Source organism: Rattus norvegicus, chromosome 8, assembly GCF_036323735.1.
Source record: "Rattus norvegicus strain BN/NHsdMcwi chromosome 8, GRCr8, whole genome shotgun sequence".
Lineage (NCBI taxonomy): Eukaryota > Metazoa > Chordata > Mammalia > Rodentia > Muridae > Rattus > Rattus norvegicus.
Genome location: NC_086026.1, coordinates 105,735,993 through 105,758,731, shown reverse-complemented (window position 1 = coordinate 105,758,731; position 22,739 = coordinate 105,735,993). Strand labels below are relative to the sequence as shown.

Below are 22,739 nucleotides of genomic sequence, written 5' to 3'. Positions count from 1 at the left end.
AGGACAGGGCCAATAGTGGCTGGTAATGACTACCATATGGCCCAGAGCCATGATGCACAGGTCCAAGTTCCCACAGGAGTCCAGGTGGTCCCTCTCAGTGATCCATCCAGAGACTCCTGTGGTCACTGGAAGAGAATGCAATTTATCATACTTGAGAGGATTTAAGAAAAGTGGAGTTCAAATCCTCAATTATTATTAGCAAAGGCCATTTTCCAGAGAGAAAGTGAACCTCCTCTTATTATTATTCTCCAGAGAGTAGACTATAAGAAAACATACTAATGTAACATTGGAGGGGAGGACGAGGTCCTTCTGAAAGACAAATCCATCACCCAATTAGTCCTAGAGAGTCTTAGAAAACTTCAAAAACTGGTGGCTAAGTGAAGAGTCTGGACCAATCTGTCTCGACTGCTATCTTAGTGTGCTATGAACAGAGCCTGGAAAGGGAGCAGTAACAGGACAATGACAGACCTACTGTGAGGAAAGCTGCCTAAGGAAGGTCCACCCCCAAGTACCCTCTAGAACATGCTTCCCCTGGGGCCAGTCAGGGCAAGCCTGGGCGACTGCTCACGGACAGAACTAGGAAAGTTGGGTCTCACTCCTACCTCAACCTTTTCCCAACTTCCAAGACAATTATTGGAGGGCAAGATGGCCCCTGAGCAACAAGAGCTTGGAAGCCGCTCTCCATCTGAACACAGATGGGTCCTCTGGAGTCCCCTCTCCAGAACCCCTAATTTCTGACAAACTTGAGGAGCCCCATGTAACTTTGTAAGATGGCACACCAGGAACTTCCTAGTGGACACCGAAGCCTGAGACTTCATGTTGTCCTTTTCTTCAGGTCCCCAGCCCCAGAAAATAGCCACTTTCAGGGGCGAACTGGGCCAGCTCCGGAATGTGCTACATAGCTGTCAGCCTGTCAATAGAGAAACCTTCCTCTCTAAATCTCATTCCTCATTTTGCCTCCACTTTGGGGCAGAACTATTTTCTCTCATCATGAGGTAGGACTTGTTCTGCCTCTGATAGGGAACCTCTATCTGCCCCTGGTGGAAGAGTAGAGACTACATAAAGAGACTCTAGAGGTCAGGCCACAGTGGCTTGCCAGTTCTGGTACATCTCAAAGAGCCCACCTAAGGGACAAAACAACAAACAGCAAAACTCCTTCATAGTCCAACTTCTGGATACGCAAAGGGAGGGGCTGCACCCAAGGTGGGGCCTCGGGATTTGGGAATAAGGGTAAATGTGACAGCTGGACAGCCTGGAGGGGTAAGCATTCAACATCAGTGAGCAACAATGGGTAGGGCTATCGATTTTCTTCCAGATACTCTGATGATACTACAACCATGAAACACACAGGCTTTAGGAACAGACAGAGAAAAATATTCCGAATCTTTACCTGAAGGAGAAGTTCTTGTAGCTGGGCCCGCTTCTGCTTTATCCGTTCTATCCGCCTTTGCTTCTCTATCTTTAAAACATAAATTATAAAAACAAACCCTTAAATCATTTTTTAAAGATTTAATTTTTGTTTTATGAATGTTTTACCTCACATGTCTCTGTGCACCACATGTGTGCCTGGTGTCTGGTTTCCTGGGAAGCCAGAAGAGGGCACTAGATCCCTCAGAGCGATAGAAGGTTCTAAGCCACCATGTGGTGCTGGGAACTGAACCCTGGTCCTCTTGTCTATCTTTGCTGCATTTCTTCTCTGACACATAAGTAACTTGCCTTTCTTGTCTGCTCCTATTTACTCTGGTCTACACTAGAGTCCTTTTCACAGTCTACTAAGCACCATCACCCTTTGTATTACTTCAAAGCCACAACACGACCATCTGGCTGTGGACTCTGCAGTGAGACTAAAGGCCCTAATTTCCAGTTATGCCCACACCCATCCTTTCCCTAATGTGCCTCTCTGACCTACTTAGCTCAGGCCATATCCAATCCTTCCTTCTCTGTCCATTTCCCTTCCCTCTACCAGGTATTTTTTTATTTAAAAAAATTTTTTTGAGACACAGTGTTACTATGTAACCCAGACAAGACAGGATTTTGTGATCATCCTCCTGCCTTCACCTTCCAAGTGCTGGGATTAGAGGTGCAGACTGTTGGAACCAGCGTTCTAAAACAGCTTCCCACTGTTTCCAGATCACGCCTAGATCGCCTAACATCAGGAAATGAGTGTATCACTTCTCTAGAGCCATATATAGAGATTTATCTGTAAGAACACTTTCTTGTGCTCGTCTTAGTCCATGAAATAAATGTCCTATCCACCCTTAAACATCTGACAAACTTCTGTTCCTCTCCCCTCTTCCATCCCCTTTCATGGGTGTGCCCTCTCTCTGCCTCCTCCTCTGAGAGAAAATCTAGGCCTCATTCGTACTTGGAAGAGCTCTACCACAGAGTTGTTATCTTGAGCCTAGGTTAAATCACATTTTTGACAACTCTTCTATTTTTCATCTCCTTTATTAAAGCAACTGTTTCTTGGGGGGTCTTGATTTTCGTGTTAAACTTTATCTTTTCTATAGTTAAGGGCATGGTACTATTAGTAGATTTTACCTTATGGGCCTTTAGTATCTTAATATTACTGATAATTAAAATGATGTTCAAATTCTACTTAGGAAGAAGAAAAAGAGAAGAGAGACATGTCTGTTGTAGCATATAAAAACACTACCCTGTAGCCTTTGATAAATGTCTTTTTTTTCCTGCCATTCACAATAATAATAATAATAATAATAATAATAATAATAATAATAATAATAATAATAAATTTTCTAGGCTGGGTGGAGTACAAAAGTACTGAGTGAAATTTGAAACCAACTGTAATTATCTCTGAGAGCCACTGCTAATCTCAGTTCATATGGTCTTAACAGTAAAATTACCAAAAAAAAAAAAAAAAATTAGAAACAGTGTGATAGGAAACACACTCATTTAAGGACATTTTCCTACAGTGCTTAAAATAACCAAGCTAAAATGCTTTTAAACACTGTTCTAGAATTACACGCTCTTCTGTCACTTCCTGACTGAGCCTAAGGTAGCTCTGACTTCTATAGTTACAGTTCAGATACTGAGTCAGTAACACAGGAAACCAGCCAACAGCGTGAGCTATTGTTTGGATGTATATACATTTACTTTGCATCAAGATAATTAATCAAGCTTTCCAACTTGGGCCCGGCAGAATGGCTCCCGCAAAGAAGGATGGCGAGAAGAAGGGCCGTTCTGCCATCAACAAGGTGGTGACCCGAGAATACACCATCAACATTCACAAACGCATCCATGGAGTGGGCTTCAAGAAGCGTGCTCCTCGGGCACTCAAAGAAATTCGGAAATCTGCCATGAAGGAGATGGGGACTCCAGATGTGCACATAGACACCAGGCTCAATAAAGCCGTCTGGGCCAAAGGAATAAGGAATGTTCCATACCGCATCCGAGTACGCTTGTCCAGAAAGCGTAATGAGGATGAGGATTCACCAAACAAGCTCTACACACTGGTAACTTACGTGCCTGTTACCACATTCAAAAACCTACAGACAGTCAATGTGGATGAGAACTAACTGCTGAATGTCAAATAAAGTTACAGAACTGCCCAAAAAAAAAAAAAAAAAAGATAATTAATCAAGATTAGATTTGTTAAATGACCTAGCAAAAATTCATTGGCAGATACTTAGATTTAAATTAGAATGAAATAAAGATCCATTCTAAGAAACAACAAAAATGAAATGCACTCATTTAACTTTGTTGTTGTGGTTTTTGTGTTCGGTTTCTGTGCTGGTCTGTTTTGGGACGGGGCATGTACTCAGTCTGGCTTTGAACTAAACAGCTGAGATGGTCTTGACCCTTGATCCTCCTCCTACCTCCCAAGTGCCCGGATTAGTTATATGCCATCGTCGCCTTCATGACCAAACCACTCGCTGACATTTTCTTCCTCAGTTCCAGGTTTTGTAAAATAAACTGCAAACTGTATCCCCAAAACTCTTCCAACTCAAAACTCCCCAGAGTTTTACAGTAATGCAAACATGAACAAGTATAAATATTTTAATATCTCACGATAAATTTCTTAAGGAAAACGTCTCGCATGCAAACAACAGAGCGCAGCCACCATCCGACAGCGCTCCTACTTACTTCCAGGTTCTGGCACTCCTGGGCGGAGTTGGTAGGCAGCCCAATCCACTTGATTTCTTTTTTCTCCTTTGAAATTATGTTCATTGCCATTAGCACATTCAGAGCATCATAAACTCTTCGTCTAATGTTCTTCTGATCATAAGCCTGCTGAAAATGTTTTTATTAAGGGATGAATTTTAAAGGTTATCTTCACATGCTGTTGATATTAACAGTAGTATCTCCCAACTACTGGAAAATTCTATGCCCCGTGAAAACATCTTGGAGGTCAATATGTAACAAAGACACTGGTAAACTTTTTTAAAACACTTTACTTGTGTGTGTATTTGGGGAGGGGCAGTGGACATAAACTCTTGCCATATTGTCCATGGAGAGCTTCCAAGGGCCACTTGTGGAAGCCCAATCTCTTTTTCCATCACATGAATCTTATGACTGAACTCAGGTCATCGGGCTTGGTGGCAAAATGCTTTTGTCAGCTGAGGTATCTTACCAGTTCTGAAGACATTTTTTTTCATTTTTTTTTTTTTAAGGTTGTTTTGAGGGTTGAACCCCAGGCCTCATGCATGCTAAAAGAATGTTCTACCACTAGGTGACAGCTCCAGCCCTGAAGATACCCGTAACACAAAAGAGTGTCAGAAACAAACTCTAGACCACCCTAGGTTGACAAGAACACTACGGGGACATCTTTGGGTGGGGGAAGAGTACTAAAACTGGAAGCTTGGAGATGCAGAAAACATAAAGATGAGGGTAAATCTCAGCTGCATAAAGTTTTTAAGAAGTCCAAGATATAAAAACTAATATTATAACACATGTATACATAGAGGGGTAAAGTATTCAAAGTGCCTGAATTATTTGGAAGAATTCTATACTTGTTTGGATCCCCATCACCCATGTAAAAGCCAACTGCAGCATGCGTCTGCAACCCCAATACAAGGGCGGTGAAGACGTGGATCCTAGATGTTTCCTGGCCTCCCAAACTAGTCAATCATTAAGCTTCGAGTTCAGTGAGAAACCCAGGCTTTGTGTGAGGATGCCAGGAATGGTACCACATCTTTAATCCCACCACTTGGGAGGAAGAAGCAAGAGCAGTCTGTTCGACATGGTGACTCCAGGCCAGTCAGACATGCAAACTGAGACCCTGTCTATAAATAAACAAACAAACAAAAATAAGGGGACAACTGACAGAGCAAGACACCCAATGTTGTCTCCGGCATCTTCACACCCACGCATGAGCCTTCACACCCACACATGGGCCTTCACACCCACGCATGAGCCTTCGCAGGTGTATACAACACAGACAACATACATATGCACATACACATCAAGGATGCATGTTTTAAAGTCTGTGAACTGTGCCTCTTAGAATATGGTTCATGGACTAGTGCTGACTAGCTGTTTTCAGTCTATGTCCCAAAATATTTCTGTACTACCTCTGCACACTGATTAGTTCAGCTAACTTGTCATTTCTTTTGGTAATAAAACTTTTATTGAATGAATACATTTACACTGATTTGTATCATGAGGTTCTTGTACACAGGAAGTTCTTAACAATAAAATCAAATCAATTGAATGTGATAATAAAGGATAGTGGGAAATACTGAGTCCATTGAAATATAAAATAAATCTAAATCAGTAAAAAATTTAAATTATGGAATTGAATATAAATATTGTATTCTTGACATTGTAGGCTTTATTTAACATCATTTTTTGGGTAAAATCCTAGGATTTTGAACTTTTCTATTTTTGTTGATTTAACATGGGAGGGAGAGGTGGGTCTTACTATGTAGACTGGGTTAGCCTTGTGCTCCTTATACTGCAAGCTGGCTTCACTCTCCTAAGTGCCCCAAAATTTATATGACCACAATATTATATTTTAATAGTATTGCCAGGCAGTGGGGATATATATACCTTTAATCCCAGCACTCAGAAGGCAGAGGTAGGCAGATCTCTGAGTTTAAGGCTAGCCTGGTCTACAAAGGGAGGTCCAGGATAGGCAGATGACACAGAGAAATCTTGTCTTGAAAAGAAAAAGTTTATCTTTGTGGGCTACCGACACGCACCAGCTGGGTAAAGCACTTCCCACGAGTGCCTTATGACCCAAGTACCATCTCCAGACCTCAGGTAAAGGTAGAAGGAAAGGAACCCGCAACACTGTCCTCTGACCTCTACATATGTGTCATGGCATGCATGTGCCCCCACATATCACATACATACAAATAAATAGGAAACTCTCAGAGGATTCCTAAGCTTCCCTGGTTCCTCAGATCCATGTCACAAACCAATAGGTGTACTGAATCTAGGAACCATAGTCCATGTGTAATCCACAATCCACCTACCGAGTCAGCTGCCAGATGGTTACTCGCATTGGTAAACTCAGACACCAGTTCATCAGCTACTTCATTGTATGATGTTGTGCCTTTCCGTTGAACTTTCTCACACACCTTCATTGAAAAATGTCTCAAGCCTTTCCCATTTTTGTCCCCTTTTTTGCTTCGTTTACTAGAAGAGAAAAAGGCTGATGAAAAAGTTCATATTCCATTATACTCAGAGATTCCTCTACAAAACTATGTAAAAATAAAACAGGAAAATAATCACTTTGTTTCTCTTTCAAGTGAACAAAGTTTAGACTGAATAAAGGAAATGTTTTCAAATTTAATTTTTCTCTTAAGAGCTTAACAATACATAGAATGCTTTCTATAATGTCATTCATTTAGTAAGCACGTATTGATAAATTACTGCTATACGCCAGTGACTATTAGACACCAGAAATTAACTTGTGAAAAGCTCTAGCTCTCCTTCCTAGAGACTATGCATTAGCTAACACCTATGTGTCCTTTGACATTAAATCATCAGCATCTCAGTTCTTACTAAAACTTGAGGGGTCAGATTAGTTCTAATAATATATGAGCATCAGGGATTTGCAAGAACTGTTTTAGGGACCAGAAGTATAAAAATGCAGGTGAAATTCTTTCCCTCAATGAGTCTTAGAGCATAATGATCAAACACATACATAACAGCAGACAATTTGAAAGGGAGAAGTGCCAGGCCACAGTTATTCACGATGCTCTGTGGGAAGTGGGAAGATGACTTGTGGGGAGAGGCATCAACATTGAGTAAAGACCAAAGGAGGGGGGTAGGGAGCTCTGGTCAGGAGAAGCAGCAGAAACAGCATGGAGAAAACATGAATTACTGAAAACAAGAAGGGCAGAGTCAGCCAGTGCAGTATGCAGGGTGAGCCATGACACACATGATGAAGACCAGGCTGTGCCTTAACAAGGCAAACAAATCCGAGTTCATCTCATCGTGCTTATCAACATAATCTACTTATTAACAAATTATTTACATGTTCTGTGTTATGGACAGAAAAGGCACTAACCATGTTCTTTCAAATGGACATCTTCCTTCACTTCCCTACATTCCTGCTGTGGGTGACTAATCTAGAATTAACTAAAACCCAAGTTGCTAGGTTTCTTTTTTAATTTTTATTTCTTGAGACAGGGTCTTACTATGTATCTCTGGCTAATTTGGAACTCATTTCATAGAGAAGGCAAACCTCAAACTCATAAAGATGATCCAGTTGCATCTGCCTTCAGATTTTCCCTTCCTCCACTCTTTTTCTGTTTTTTTTTTTGTTTGTTTGTTTGTTTGGGGTTTCTTTTTTGTTTGTTTATTTTTTGAGACAGGATTTCTCTGTGTAACAACTTTGACTGTCCTGGAGCTTACTCTGTAGACCAGGCTGGCCTGGGAACTTAGGACGTCCACCTGCTTCTGCTTCCTAAGAGCTGGAAATAAAGGTGTGCGTGCACCACGTGCCTAGCTCCTTCAGACTTTCTTAATCAGACTATTTGAAGCAAAGAGATTCACCTTAATGGTCAGCCACACTTTCTGGTGGCAGCCCAGATAAAGGACATGGAGGAAGGACATGGACATGTTGGTCTGCTGCTCCTTGTTCTCACTGTCCTACAGCTGAGGCATTCCTTCAACAGTTTTAGATCCAATTCCTTCAGGATTTCAACATACAGCAAAGACCAGTAGCTCTCCAGGAATCTTCCAGAACTCCAGCTCCAGATTGGAAAGGCTGAGACATCTAGCCTCATGGACTGAATAACTATGGGCTTCTTGGCTTTCTCCACTATGAAACAGCCATTGCTGGACTTCTCAGACCCCACCCTATAAACCAGTCTAAATTGCTTTTTACTGTGTATGTATTCATTCTAGTAGTTCTGTTCCTTTGGAGAAGCTTGGCGAATACAATTAGGGAAGAGTCATTAATGCCTCCCAGAATACAGGCACTGTACCTCACAGGCTACTTTAGAATGCAGTGAAGCCACTAAGTGGTTTTGAGTTGCACAGTAAAGATAACGACTTGGGCAGACATTCCTGTGTTAAAGGGGAAGGTGAACTTGTGGTGAAATAGGAGGTGAAAGAAAAGTCAGCTAAGAAGTTACTCCCACAGCTGAGGTGATGACCTAGAACTGAATCAGTGGAAGGGAAGAGGAACAGACAGAACTGTAAAACTTAAAAGGCAAAAAGTAGTAAAACTAAGAAAGAAACAGAGAAACAGCAAAGCCTGAATTGAGTATTTAAGTAGTAATAAGGACACTCTGAGGGGCTAGTGAGATGGCTCAATAGATAAAGGTGTTTGTCTCCAAGGCCAATGACCCCAGTTAGACATGGAACCCAAACAGAGGAAAAGAACTGATTCCATTAAATTGTCCTCTGACCTACATAATTGTTCAGTGGCATATTCACTCCAACACTCATAAACACAAAACCAACCAACCAACCAACCAATCAACCAATCAATCAATCAATGTAATTTTGAAAATGTTAGGGCTAGAGCGATGACTCAGTTAAAAGCACATACTGTTCTTACAGAAGTCCAGACTTTGGTTAACAGCATCCACAGCCACCCTAACTCCAGCTCCAGGAGATCCAATGCTCTCTCTGGCCTTCGAGAGCACACACATGTATGTGACACACAAACACCCACACACACCCCAAACCCTCTTTAACTGCCCAAGCATGATGCACATACCTGTAATACACTTGAGAGGCTCAGAAAAGAAAAACAAAACAAACAAACAAAACATACAAAACCACCAACAAAACACTCCCCACTCTTATTTCATTAAGTAGGATGTGTGTGTGTCTGGGATAGTACAGTAGTTAAGAGCCCTTTTGCTCTTACAGAGGACCTGGTTTGGCTTTTAGCATCTACATGGTAGCTCACAACCATATGTTAACTCCAGCACCAGGAGATCAGATGTCTTCTTCTCATCTCCTGGGCATGCATATACCAAAAATTACTGTGACAATTTGTATGGTTGCACAGGAGCATTTTAGGTGCTTCATATTCTTGCAAAAATTAATAGTGTCTTTTTTTCCTGGTAGCTATTTGGCAGATACAAAACAGTGCTACATTGTGGTTTTCATTTGTTTTTATTTTTTACTTTTTTTTTTACTGACTAATGCTGAGGAGTACTTTTTAGTAAGTTTATTAACTATTTCTACTTGTTTCTGCAATAATATTCTATTGTTTTTTTCAGTTGAGAAAAGGGTCTCACATTAACCCAGGCTAGCTTATAATTCCCCAAGAGCTGGGGGATGTTGTAAAAACCACTGGCAAGGCTTTATTAACAGAACAATCATCTTATCAGGTCAATGACCCTGAGATGACAACTCACATTTAACACACTGTAATACTAATATGGTACTGAATAGAGTGGCCAGCACACCATTTTGCGCTTAAGCTTACAGAGGGCTCTAAGCCAATAGTCCCCCCGCACCCCACACCCCAATAGTGCTAGGAATGGAACTAGGACTAATTAACATCATACAACACTCCAATGCTGAGCCATATTCCTAGCTTTTAAACTGACAGTCCTTAATACCAGAGGTAACTGACTTGAGAGACATTTATACTTGTTCAAGAGAGACCACAGTGCTTCTGATTTACAATCAGGAAAGACAATCACTGTACTAATATTCCAAGAAGAGATGACCTCATACCCTGAAAAGTGTCTAGAGAAGTGTTTGTTATAATCTAAAACTATTTAAAAACAAAGCAAACAAACAAACTAAAAAGTTTGGGCAAGTTAGGTGGTACAGAGTGTACTCACTTTGGAAGAACACTCTCTCCCAAAAGGAGGGAGGGGCCTAAATGACTAATGTCACAAGGTATCTATTGAAACTGCAAATAAGTGAATTGAAAACCTTAATGTAGAAGGAAATAATGGTAGGAACTAAGTAAAGTTAAAGTCACACAAAGGAAACTCCCCTATTTCCATAGTGGGATATGAAACAAAGTACACTTATACTCACCTTTCTGAAAAATCGGAGTCTATAAATTCTCTAGCTCGTTTTCTATCACTAAAAAGACAAAAAGACAGCTTAAGCCCAACACAAACACAACTCTATTTCTTAAATGATTTATTATAAACTGTCTCACTCTACACTAAATGTACACAAAAGAAAACTTTTTTTTCAATGAGTTAAAGACATGACAATATAATAATCTGAAATTGGAATAAGTTCAATGAATACTTGAGAAAATCAATACAGATTTATACATAATTTTTACAAAACCGTTTTATCTTTATAGTATATGAATGTATGTCTGTCAATTTGTACACAGCATAAAGCATAAAGCACTGGACAGGCTGTAACTGTGTTAGCTAACGTATCCTTGAAGGTTCATTTTACTCTTTGTCTGCTCCACACTCAATACAGGCTAGAACCCAAGCAGTGTATTCCTAAGGATATAACTCTTGAAGTAATAAAACTTCAAAAGGATAAAAACAAGGCATGGAGTATTATTTTAATATTTTTCTTTCTTCCTTTTAATTTTTATTTATGTGTATGTGTGTCTGTGCCACATATATATGGGTGCCACAGAGGCCAGAAGGTGGTGTCGGATGTCCTGGAGACAGGTGGTTATGAGAGCCACCTGATGTAGGTGCTGGGAAGCAAGCTCTGCTCCTTTTTGAGAACAAGTGTTCTTAGTACTGAGCCTTTCTTCACTTCGGCCTTTGCTCTTCTCTCCTGCATGCTTATGCTCTGCCCACCAGCTCCACCCCTGTGAGCCAAGGTTTTCCTATGTAACCCAGGCTGCCCTTGAGTGCTCTCATCTTGCCTCAGCTTCTCCAGTACTGGGGTTATTGTGATGCACTCTGGTTAATTACCTTTTGCAGAAGATGGGGTGCTGAGGTAACTGAGGAGAAAGGCTAGCAAAAAGCATTTCATAAACAAAGATGAAAAGGGCTTGATAGTAATGGTGGTAAATGGTAACAAAGGGTTATTGCCTAGTATTGATTTAAAAATATCAAGGGACGTTTTAATAAAAATGTTAATACATTTGTCTTCTTTTCTGATTTTTAGGAAAGTTGAAGGAATACTCATGAATAAAGCCAATAATTAACACAACTCCTTCCTTATGTGTCAAAACAATGTAAAATTTGGTTTTGTATCTCCAAAACAGCTAAGTATAATCATAAAGCAGTCATATAAAAAAAATAAAAAAATAAATAAAAAAAAATAAAGCAGTCATATTTCAGAACTGTAAAGTCAGGAGATCCAGTTATAAGTTAAATTATTTTTCTCAGCTTAAATATGGTTGTACTCACTGGATATGGTGCTACCTGCCTATGGGCAATTCCAAGTTGGAGGCAAGCCTGGGCTACATACTGAGCCCAAGTATAATTGGTGATTTTAAAGCAATATATGAGTTTCTACAGAGTTAAACTAGCTGGGTATCATAGCAAGTAACTGTAATCTCAATACTCAAGAGGCTGAGGCAGAAGGGTCACTAAGAGTTCAATGCAGGTCGGACTATGTATCAAGTACCAGGTTAGTCAGGGTTATATCCCAAGACTGTCTCAAACACTAAAAGCCACAGAACTCCCAGCAACTTGCAATCCCAGCACTCAGAAGACGCAGCAGACTGATCAGGACCGCATCTTAAGACGTCCCAAAACAAAATAAATAAGTCTCCCCCACCCCAAAACCAACCAATAGAACTAGATTAACAGAACAGGAGAACATAGGGCTGGGGAAATGGCTCCGAGTATAAAACACTTGCCATGCAAGCCAGAGGACCAGACCCCCTAGCACATACACAAAAGGCAGGACTTTAGGGTGACCTGCCTGTAATTCCAGGATTTACTCAGGAGGTCAAGTTAGGGGATTATTGGGGTAAAATGGTATGCGAGATTAGCCAAATCAGCAACAAAAAAAACTCCCCTCAGTAAATAAAATGGCGAACAATCAAGGTAAACACCTTATGTTAGCCTCTGACCTCCATATGTATGCACATACATGTATATTCACCTATATTACATATGCTCATGCAAACATGAACATGCACGTCACACACGGACACAGCAATCTGAAAAAAGAACTGGAGAGGGTTGGGGATTTAGCTCAGTGGTAGAGCGCTTGCCTAGGAAGCGCAAGGCCCTGGGTTCAGTCCCCAGCTCTGAAAAAAAGAACCAAAAAAAAAAAAAAAAAAAAAAAAAAGAACTGGAGAGACAGCCCTGCTGTTAGGGTGCACACGGACCTCCTAGGGGACAGCCCTGCTGTTGGGGTGCACACGGACCTCCTAGGGGACAGCCCTGCTGTTGGGGTGCACAGGGACCTCCTAGGGGACAGCCCTGCTGTTGGGGTGCACAGGGACCTCCTAGGGGACAGCCCTGCTGTTGGGGTGCACACGGACCTCCTAGGGGACAGCCCTGCTGTTGGGGTGCACAGGGACCTCCTAGGGGACAGCCCTGCTGTTGGGGTGCACAGGGACCTCCTAGGGGACAGCCCTGCTGTTGGGGTGCACACGGACCTCCTAGGGGACAGCCCTGCTGTTGGGGTGCACACGGACCTCCTAGGGGACCGCAGTCCTTGCTTACTGCAGCTGCTCTGGGTGGTCACAAGCTCCAGGAGCCAGTGCTCTTTCCTGAACTCAACAGGCACCTGCACCCTTGGTCACATAGTCCACCTGCTACATACACACATGTACACAATTAAACACCTTTGGGCTGGTGAGATGACAGACAGAGACACCTGGTAGCAAGACGGAAAAACTGTTTGATCTCTAAGACTCACACAATTGAAAGAAAACTGACCCAAAGTTCTCCTCTAACTTCTACAACCTTCTATGGCATTATGTGGGCACATTTGCAAAATAAGTGAATTAAAATGTAAAAAAAGGGAGGTAGGAAGAAGACAAGACAGCAAGCTAGTAAGGGGGTGCGAGGCTGAGAAACAGTAATTTTCGACACTCTTACCTGGGAACCCAGCCAGCAGCCTCAGCTATGTGAGTCTGAGTGACCATTGCTGGTGCAGGGGTATATGGACTCCCAATCAGAACACTTCCTGAATTGGTAATTCTCTGTGGTGTGCTTATAATCTGTAAAGTTGGTAACAAAAAAATAAAATTTAAGCATTCATGCCTTTAATCCCAGCCCTGGGGAGGTAGAGGCGGGATGATTTCTGCGAGCTTGAGGCTAGTCTGGTCTACTACATACAGACTTCCAGGCCAGCTAGGGCTACATAGTAAGACCCTGTCTCAAATAAACAAGCATATATTTTTAAAAGGCAACTTTTAATTTAACTTTTACAAAAGGAAGGGGAAGCTGGAGATGGCCGTTAAGAGTACTGGCTGCTGTAACAGAGGACCTGGTTTTGATCTCCACACCCACATGGGCTTGGCAGCTCACAACCATCTGTAGCTCCAATTCCAGGGGATCCAATGCCCTCTTCTGGTCTCTACAGGCATCAGACACACACATGGTGCACAGACACAAATGCAGGTAAAAGACCCACATGATAAAAAGACAGACAGACAGACAGACAAATGCTGCTGGCTAACATATGGGAAGAAAATACTGTCAACAGCTCTTCATGTTGACCATCTAAGCAATCACGACTACTTTTGATTTATTTCTATCCTAGCATCTTAAAACCCCAGTACCCTGATTCCTGATATGATGTCACAGTGTAGATTCAAGTGAATAGCAATTTGGAAGGATTAACCTGGCAACTGACAATTTCTTACCATCAGAAAAATGAAAAACCTTTTTCCTATGTGGTAAGCACTTTGGGAGCTGGGAGATAGTGCCCTGGTTAAGAATGCTTGCTGTGCAACTGTAAGGGTAGGAGTTTGAATGCCGTCAAATAAGCTGGGTACACCATGACACCTGTAACCCAGCTCTAATGGAATTAGTGATGGAGAAATTGTTAGGGCTTCCAGTGTAGCTGAAAATATGCATGCTCTCAGGGAGATGCCCTGCCTCATACATTCGAATACGCAAAGAGAATACAGTAAGGTAAGGAATGCAGGTTTCTGGCCTTCAAGCACACATGTGTGTAACATTTGTGTATGAGTATACACAAATCAATTTCTAATCCTAGCACTTGGGAGGCGGAAATAGGAGGATCTTAGCAAGTTTGGTGGCCAACTAGGGCCATCAAATTAGACACTGTTATTGAAAGCAAGCAAACTAATCCTCCAACCAGTACTCCTGAGAAAAAGGGAAATTTATGTGACCTAGGATAACAGAGAATTAGATCTTCAGAACCCAATATACATGCAAAAACACCATATAAGCTGAATTGATACACAATGCAAAAACTAAGTTCCCTAAACATACCTCTGTAGACTGCTCTGAACTTTAGAATTGCATGTCAGGGGAGAGTTAGAATGTTACAGATGGAGAGCCAAAATGATACTGGAGTATCTTTAGTTCCTCTAACCATCATTTATCATCAACCTCTGTATCTGGTTGGACATCCCTTTTGGAATACGTCAACTTGGCGGAGTAGCTTTAACTAAGCCAAAAGCTAAGAACACCAGCACATAGCAACTAAGCCCTTCAGCGGCCTCATTTTGTTCTAACCTGTGGACCTGGTGTCTTCAGGAATCATTGTATTGGCTGATGACTATCTTTGCTGTGAGACTAACAAGAATCCATGTAACCACTTCTACGGGGGAACATGTCATTTGAAATAACTTGAATCTATGTTCTCAGGCCATGAAACAGTTGTATTTATCTCAAAATAAACTCTCTCATTTCCTTTGAAGTGAGAGTTGTACTCTGCATTGACAAATGTAATTCCATGTTCATTTTCCCCCTCTCAACTTTACCTCATCCTAGTAAATGAAGAATTTTGGTCAAGCACAGTGACCTATGCCTATCACCTCAGCACTTGGGAGGTAGACAAAGGAGGATTACCGGAAGTTCAAGGTCAGCCTGATCTATCTACATAGCATGTCAAACTATTCTGGGCCACCCAGTATATCAAAAACTATGCACAGGCACACGCGCGCACACACACGCGCACACACACATTGAGCCGGGATGTAGCTCATTTTAGGTAGAGTGCTTGCCTAGCATGCATTAAGTTCTGGGTTTGGTCCCTACCAATCCCCAGCTATGCATATGCTGGGTGTGATGCCCCATACTTGTAATCCCAGCATTTGGAAGGGGACAGCTGGAGGATCAGAAATTCAAGGTCAGTCCTGGCTACAAAGGAAGCCAGGAATGTATATGGCTTTAAAAGTATTGGCTTAGAGATAATTATTGAACTCCTGACCTTCCTGCTTCTATCTACCAAGTGTTGGTAGGCTACTTACTGTGTACCTCTATTTGACCTAATATTTTTCAGCTATTAAGTTAAAAACTTGGAATATATTAATTTCGTATCTCACTAGCATCCACCAACTTCTGGGGACAGCATACCATGACAGGGACTGCCAGCAGTAGGCTGGGATGGAGACATCTCAGAAGCCCCAGGCAGCTCCTTCTAAAAATAGATAGATCTGGGACCCTGAGAAGTAGGAGTCACATCCCTCTAGGGGACCCGCCATCTGAAATAAGGGACTGCCTGCAGTAGGCCAGGGTGGAGACATCTCAGTAGCCCATGGCAGCTCTTTGTAAAAAACAGTCGTTCACACTTATCCTAACCATAGCCCTGGACAATGGCTGTATAGATATTACTTGTGTGTGATTGCTTTCCAGGTGGCCTTAGTGTGCATAATTATTCTATTATATCTGACTTTCCTACTTCTTTCTCCTTCTGCTCTGGTGAATTCTGTGAAACTAGATGTACCTTGATCTTAAACAATTGGAAGTTGAGGCCCAGGTGAAGGCTGTGTGTTCTCATCTTGGAAACAATGTAATAACTGTACAATGGTAGTTCCAGATTAATGCTTGACTTGCAAAGAAGTTTGAAGAAATTACTAGAAAATGAAGTAGAGTCAACACTGGGACCCGGAGAGAGGAAAAAACTACTGAAGTTAGGAAGTAAGTTTTGCACAGCATTTGGGAGTGGTTCCTAGATAAGCAAATATAGAATGCATAAAATTGTGTACTAGTAGAACTAAGTCAAAATACTGGGACTCTGAGGAGTCATTGTGTGCAATGTAAAGGAACAGAAAGCTATTGGAGCTGCTGAGTTAAGAGTTAACCTGATTCTTTCTGGCCACTGCCTGGCAGTTTTGCCCATGTCGTTTTCATTAGAGCTTCACAGGAAAATGCAAGTAGCTTACCGTGGCGCTCTGAAGTATAATAAGTTAAAAGTTAAAGTTTAAATAATGATAAGTTTGCAATTATTATTATTTTACACAGGCCTGGGAAGGGGAAGCTTGAAACTTTGGGGAACAACTGTAATTCTTGATTCTTTGTGGGATGTGGTTCTTTTGAATTTGATTTGGCAATGATTATACAATGTCTTTTTTCTACCTGCTTTTGGAGTATCAATAAAAGACTGGGGCAAGAAAAAGCTAGTGAGAATGTGAGGTGTGAGGGAAGAGAGAATGTGAGGTGTGTGTGAAGAGTGTGTGTGAGTGAAAGGGGTGTGCAGGAGAAGGCAGAGTGCGCAGCATAGTCTGTCTATTCATCATGTGCCTTCTAGATATCCTTGCTTCCAGTAGCGAACTCTGATCCTGTGTCAATGCTGGACCTGGACAACCAACCTCACTAAGAGTGTCATCAGGTAGCATCCAAAACCTATAGTAGAATTTTCTCTGGCTAGCTGATGTCACCATTCCCATCAATGTATCTGGTGACTATAAATGGTCACAAAATTTCTTCCATGCTGGAACGGGGGTAATATAATTCGTGTTACTACACCATGGTCATTCATATATAGAATGAATCTCTCATGGATTGTGTGAAAACATCACCTGTCAATAAAAATCTGATGGCCAATGAGCTGAGGCAGGATTAGAAGGTGGGACATTTGGCAGAGAGAGATAGGCACTCTGGGAAAAGGGTTGAGGGAGGGAGGGTGACAAAACTGAGGAGAGGTAACTAGCCATGTGGCAGACAGAGACTAGATTATGGAAGTTACAAGCTGGTTAGAGAACAAGCCAAAGCTTGTGGTCTAGGCATTTATTCATAAATACAAAGTCCCAGAGTCATTACTCTGGAAACAAAGGGGTTGAGTAGAAAAGTCCATGGTTACAAACGGAATCTAGCAGACAGGCTTCAGACTCCAGACTGAAGCCTGAGAAAAGTTCCAGTGTTTCCTTCCACACACTCCCGGAACAGTTTCCTAGCCTGCGAGCCTCTGTTAAAGGAGTCCCACGGCTTACTCAGCTGGTGGGACTGGAGCTGAGCTTTGCTTTCTCTTCTACTGGAGCCTCAGCGTATCTCCCGAGCACAACAGGGCTCCAGACAAGGTCTGGAAAGCATGCTAGAGAGAACTAGGTGGCCTATGGGAAACCGCAGCCCAACTCGGGCCCACTCGTGAAAAGCATGCACAGTCCCGGAGTCGGGCAGAGAGAGGGACTGACCAAAGTGTGTGGAACAAGAAGCCAATAGTCAGCACAGCGAGCTGGCTGAGTGGCTGGGAGACTTGGCAGACACCAGACCCTGACACATGCAAACAGAGATTGAAAACTCAACAGACTTTGTAGGATGCTTGGGAAGTCCTTAAGAAGAGAACTAGAGATTAAAAAGAAAAATAAGTTCTGTATTAAAACAATGGAAAACGCAGGCTGGAGAGATGGCTCAGTGGTTAAGAGCACTGACTGCTCTTCCACAGGTCCTGAGTTCAATTCCCAGCAACCACATGGTGGTTCACAACCATCTGTGATGGGACCTGATGCCCTCCTCTGGCGTATCTAAAGACAGCTACAGTGTACTCACATTTAAAAAAAAAAAAAAACTAAAACAAAGGAAAAAAAAAAAGAAAAACTCCAAAAAAGATTAAAAAAATGTTTAAAAAAATGGAATACAGAACGAATGGCACAATGCATCTGGACCCCATATGATTTTGTTTCACTTATCAGTGTACAAATAATAACTTTTCAATAGTATGTGCAATTTTAAATATTTTTTAAAAAAATCAAAGAAAGCAAACTTACAAAAGGAAAAGATTGAAATATTAAATGCCAGAGTGTTACCAATACAAAAAGGATTGTAAAATCCTCTCAGCAAAGGATCTTTCGAGGAATCCAATCTAAAGCCTAAAGTGCCACCTTGTGACAAGATTGCAGAATGGCAACCTATTAAATTCCTAAACAAAGAGACTTTAATGCTACCTCAGAACAATGTCATACAATAGATTATGTGTTTCATTTTGTAGAGTTTGGAGAATTAGTACGGGTACATATTTTAAAACACCATACAAGTGATACTCAATATTTCTATATGTTTCTGCCTTGAACTCTAAAAAGGCTGATTTTGAGATCGCACATTCATTAGAGATAGTGAGTGTCTTGGAAAGCCTGACAGACTGAAGTTGATGATTTAACACATGTATCCATTAGAATACAATTTTAGATATTATGGCATAAAACATGTTGCTGGCACATCTCATAATCTACAGGTCAGACAACTGTGAAGGAATTTAGCTGCACTTCAAGGAGTGAAAGCATAGCAGCTGGGAGACTGGGTCATGGGGATGCCGAAATGAGCCAGCCTGTATATTATAAGGGTGTCTTGATGGAAGGTTGGAAACTGTTACATTAGAGAAGAGGTTTTGCCTTTGTTTTAACAGGAGAAAAGTTAGGGATTCCATCATAATAAAGACTGGGTTTGACAGGGTGAGGCGACCTGAAGATCTAGGCTACGGGCACAATGGGAGGAACTAGAACAGAACAGGTAAGGTCTGTGCTGATCCCGCTCCGCGGGAACATTTCTAGACTGGTGAGATGTCAAAGCACCTCTGCAGAGCCAAGAGATCTTGTTGGCTACAGAATCTTCAGGAATTATTATAACATGCTGTCCTTTGAACAGCATGGATGAAAATTTATTACAGGTTGGCTATACAGTCCAAACTAGCTTCTGCCTGCTCAAACAGAAAATACCTTTAACTGAACTGCACACACTGCACATTCCAAACATGTATCAATGCAGAAGTGTGTGTTACAGTTAAAAGCTTGTATGTTCACAGAGAAAAACAAGGAAGCACCACTGAAGTTGGAGCAGCCCTGACGAGATTCACCATCAAGGATGCTGAGACACTCCAACTCCTGCTAGGTCCAGCCTCAGACAGTTCAGACAGGGTTTCACTTAAGCCCTGCACTTCCCCGCCACAGAGAGGCTGGACGACAAATGTTGCAGCTAGCTTTCTTGAGACTGGCCAAGTCCCAATTTTATATATTTTACATGGAGTCCTAAAAGAGAGGGATACCCCAGACAGCAAGAAGCAATTTTAAGAGAATGACACCCCATTCCCAAAAAGTGATGGTTACTCTGTGGGAGAACTGTTAATGGTCTTGGTCAGGGAGGTTAGATTCAGAGGTTTCTCTTTCTTTCCTCTATCCTTTCTCTCCATCTAGTGTTAGAGAAAGAGGGGGGAGAAGGGTTGGGAAAAGGGGAGAGTGGAATAGTAGGATAAAAGGGTAGATTGTTGAATCTATTTTTAGACCAAAGAATATTAATGAACCAAATATTTTACATTAGTTTGGACTTTGTAAACTGATACAGATTAATGCTATATTTTGTTACAAGATACTATGAATATATGTTTGAACTCTTGTTTAAGGTGTTGTTGTACCTATGCAATTCTTAAAAGGGCAATATTAAATTGTAGTTCTTTAAAGTTGCTATTATAAACTGTTCATGTTAATTAAGAAACCCAAGCTAATAGTCCATCAAACCTGTGGTCATGTCAGGTACGAGCTAAGATAATCAACTGGATTATTCATCAGTATTATTATTAATACTCTATTCCTACAAGAGAAATCTTCACAAAACTACCCTAAGTATTCTATGTCTCACTTGTACAGTACTGTTACTAAAGAATTATTTTCTGTATTGGTAGCCTGCAGCTTAGTGTTACTGATATAAATACTTTAGAAGAGGATGAGAAAGAAAACATAAGAAAACGTGGTTTTCTTTATTGAGAATAACCCTGGTAAGAAATTTTAGTTTGGTTTTTCTTTTGCTTCTCAATATCAAATTGTCACATTCTACATAGCAGTTTCTTAACCACCACCACCCCCCTCCGCCCCTCTCTCCAAGCTTTCTCTATGTAGCCCTGACTGGAACTTGCTATGTAGGCTAGGCTAGCCTCAACCTCACAGAGATTTGTCTGCCTCTGCCCACATGCCCTGAGATCTTAACATTTTCTGAGTAGACAAACTAGAGAGATTGAATCTGCAGATTAGATTCTGTAATGCAACAGAAAAGAATCTGTATTGCAAATTCAAAATGCATAGTCTTTTAAACTAGGATAATAACAATGACCATTAAGAAACAAAACAAATGCTGGGTATGCTGCCACACATTCAATCCCAGCACTAGGGCATAGGCAGGGGGATCTCTGCGAGTTTAAGGCAGCCTGGTCTACATACTGAGACTCTGTCTCAAAAACCAAAACAAAAGAAAACGTAGACAGACATGGATGTGCAACACCTGAATACCAGTTACATAGGACGCTAAGGCAGGAGAGCTGCTTCAGCTCAGGAATTCCAAGCAAGCCTGAGTAATAGAGCACCACCCCATCTCAAAGCAAGCAAAACAAAAACAAAACCAACAGCAACATAACCAAAAGCAAAAGTAAAACTCAATCTACCTCTGAACGCAGAAAATAAGTTACATGGAAATGAGTCAAAGCAAACTTTATATCCTTGAACCATAATTTTCAAGTTTCAAATTTAAATAAGAATTAAAAATATACCTCTAGGTTGGCAAGAAGGTCATGTAGGGTAAAGGTGCTTGCCACCTAGTCTAATGACTTGAGTGAGTTTAATCCCTGAAACCCTCATGGTAGGAGAGAAATGACTCTTGGAGTTATCTGATCTCCACATGTGCCCTGTGCCTTATTTGGACAGACATGTATACATATGAAAATAAATTAATAAATAAGTGTAAACATACTTCTAACATTCAGCTAAGAAAAGGAAAAGACATTTAAAAGTTTAGAAACAACTATTCCTCACACACTTCAAACCTCAGATATCCTTAATTTAACCTTGTCTGCCATTTCTAGGACAACTGATTAGTTAGACTAGGAAAATCAAGAATAACTAAGCATCCTTACAAAGAAAACTGGCTGCCCTCAAACAACATATTTGAAGGACTATTGCCATCTACAATTATAAAAGCTAAAAGCATATTTACTCTGAAAAGGAATTTTCATAGTTATCAAGTATTATGTTCAATTATTGTGACATTTTTTGTTTTTACAGTATGTAATTTCTCTTCTTCTGAACTAAAATAGCCAGATCATCATAATATATACATGAATATTCATAAAATATAGATCCTTTATATAACCTGTGAGAAAAGCAATACTAAATCAAGCACTGCTAAGCTGGCTTCCTAGGCTGAAGGATGGCTTAGCAGTCACTTGCTGCTCTTCCTGAAGACCCAAAGTAGGCTGTCAGCAACAGTGTCTGCATCTTTAACTTCACAGCAGCGGTCCAATGCCTCCTCAGCCTCCAAAGAGACTGCCACAGGACATGTAGGACACACATTCACACAGATACACATATATACACAGAAATAAAAGTAAATCTACATTAGTTTTTACAACCAATGAAAATTCTTTTCATAAGGAAGGACTTTTACATTTTTATGTGTGTGACTGACAGAAAGAAGGAGGGAGGAGAGAGGGAGAGAGAGTTGGGGAGGGGGAGGGAGATGAAGAGGGAGAGACCAAAGCTGCCTGCACGCCACAGCATATATATGGATGGCAGAAGACCACTTTGAGGAGAGCTGAGTTTCTCCTTTCGACCACATAAGTTCCAGGGATCTTCAATCACAGGCTTGGCAGCGAGTATCTCTACTTTCTGAGCAATCCTGCTAACGCCTTGTTTGAAATATCTGGCTTCCAAAAGTTCAAAAGGAAAGGGCACAGAAACAAGACTTTAAGAAGATGATGAGTCCGGGAGGGGAAACAATAACCAGAATATATTATGTGAGAAGAAAATCTACTTTCAATAAAAGAAAAAAAGAAGAAGAAAAACGATTTTAAGTAATAGTCAGGCCAAAAATTCTCTAATCAAATAAAAACTTTTAAAAAATCCTAGATGAGAATCAGAGGTAAAAAAACAATGCTGTTTTTACTTTGGTTTTCTTTTTCTTTCTTCCCCCCAAGTTCTGAGGACTGAACCTGAACCCGAGACTAGTGCATCTGAAATATTTATCTCTGATCTACACCCCTAGGCCACACTAGATTACCACTAGACGGTG

At 41.2% G+C, this 22,739-nt stretch overlaps 2 protein-coding genes across 27 annotated transcripts in view; one reads left to right on the top strand and one right to left on the bottom strand.

The window, feature by feature from the left end:
- The window catches only part of Tfdp2 (transcription factor Dp-2), a 141,009-nt gene that overhangs the window by 22,295 nt on the left and 95,975 nt on the right, over positions 1 to 22,739 (bottom strand). For 14 of the 26 annotated variants that reach the window (XM_017595583.3, XM_006243556.5, XM_017595585.3 and 11 more), the window contains 5 exons: positions 13,377 to 13,498; positions 10,426 to 10,473; positions 6,438 to 6,600; positions 4,105 to 4,251; positions 1,391 to 1,459 (listed from right to left, as the gene is read on the bottom strand). In XM_017595583.3, coding sequence (XP_017451072.1) covers positions 1,391 to 1,459; positions 4,105 to 4,251; positions 6,438 to 6,600; positions 10,426 to 10,473; positions 13,377 to 13,498 — 549 coding nt within the window. The remainder of the gene's footprint in view (positions 1 to 1,390; positions 1,460 to 4,104; positions 4,252 to 6,437; positions 6,601 to 10,425; positions 10,474 to 13,376; positions 13,499 to 22,739) is intronic. The other 12 variants (XM_017595584.3, XM_063265216.1, XM_063265215.1 and 9 more) reach the window with 2 other exon arrangements.
- LOC102550734 (60S ribosomal protein L31-like) lies at positions 1,433 to 12,621 on the top strand. Its single transcript, XM_063266437.1, has one exon. The coding sequence runs from the start codon at positions 3,099 to 3,101 to the stop codon at positions 3,534 to 3,536; it is 438 nt and encodes a 145-aa protein (XP_063122507.1). The 5' UTR covers positions 1,433 to 3,098; the 3' UTR covers positions 3,537 to 12,621.

Excerpts from the sequence above, each read along its gene's own strand:
- LOC102550734 (XM_063266437.1), top strand. The coding sequence starts at position 3,099 with ATGTATATACATTTACTTTGCATCAAGATAATTAATCAAGCTTTCCAA.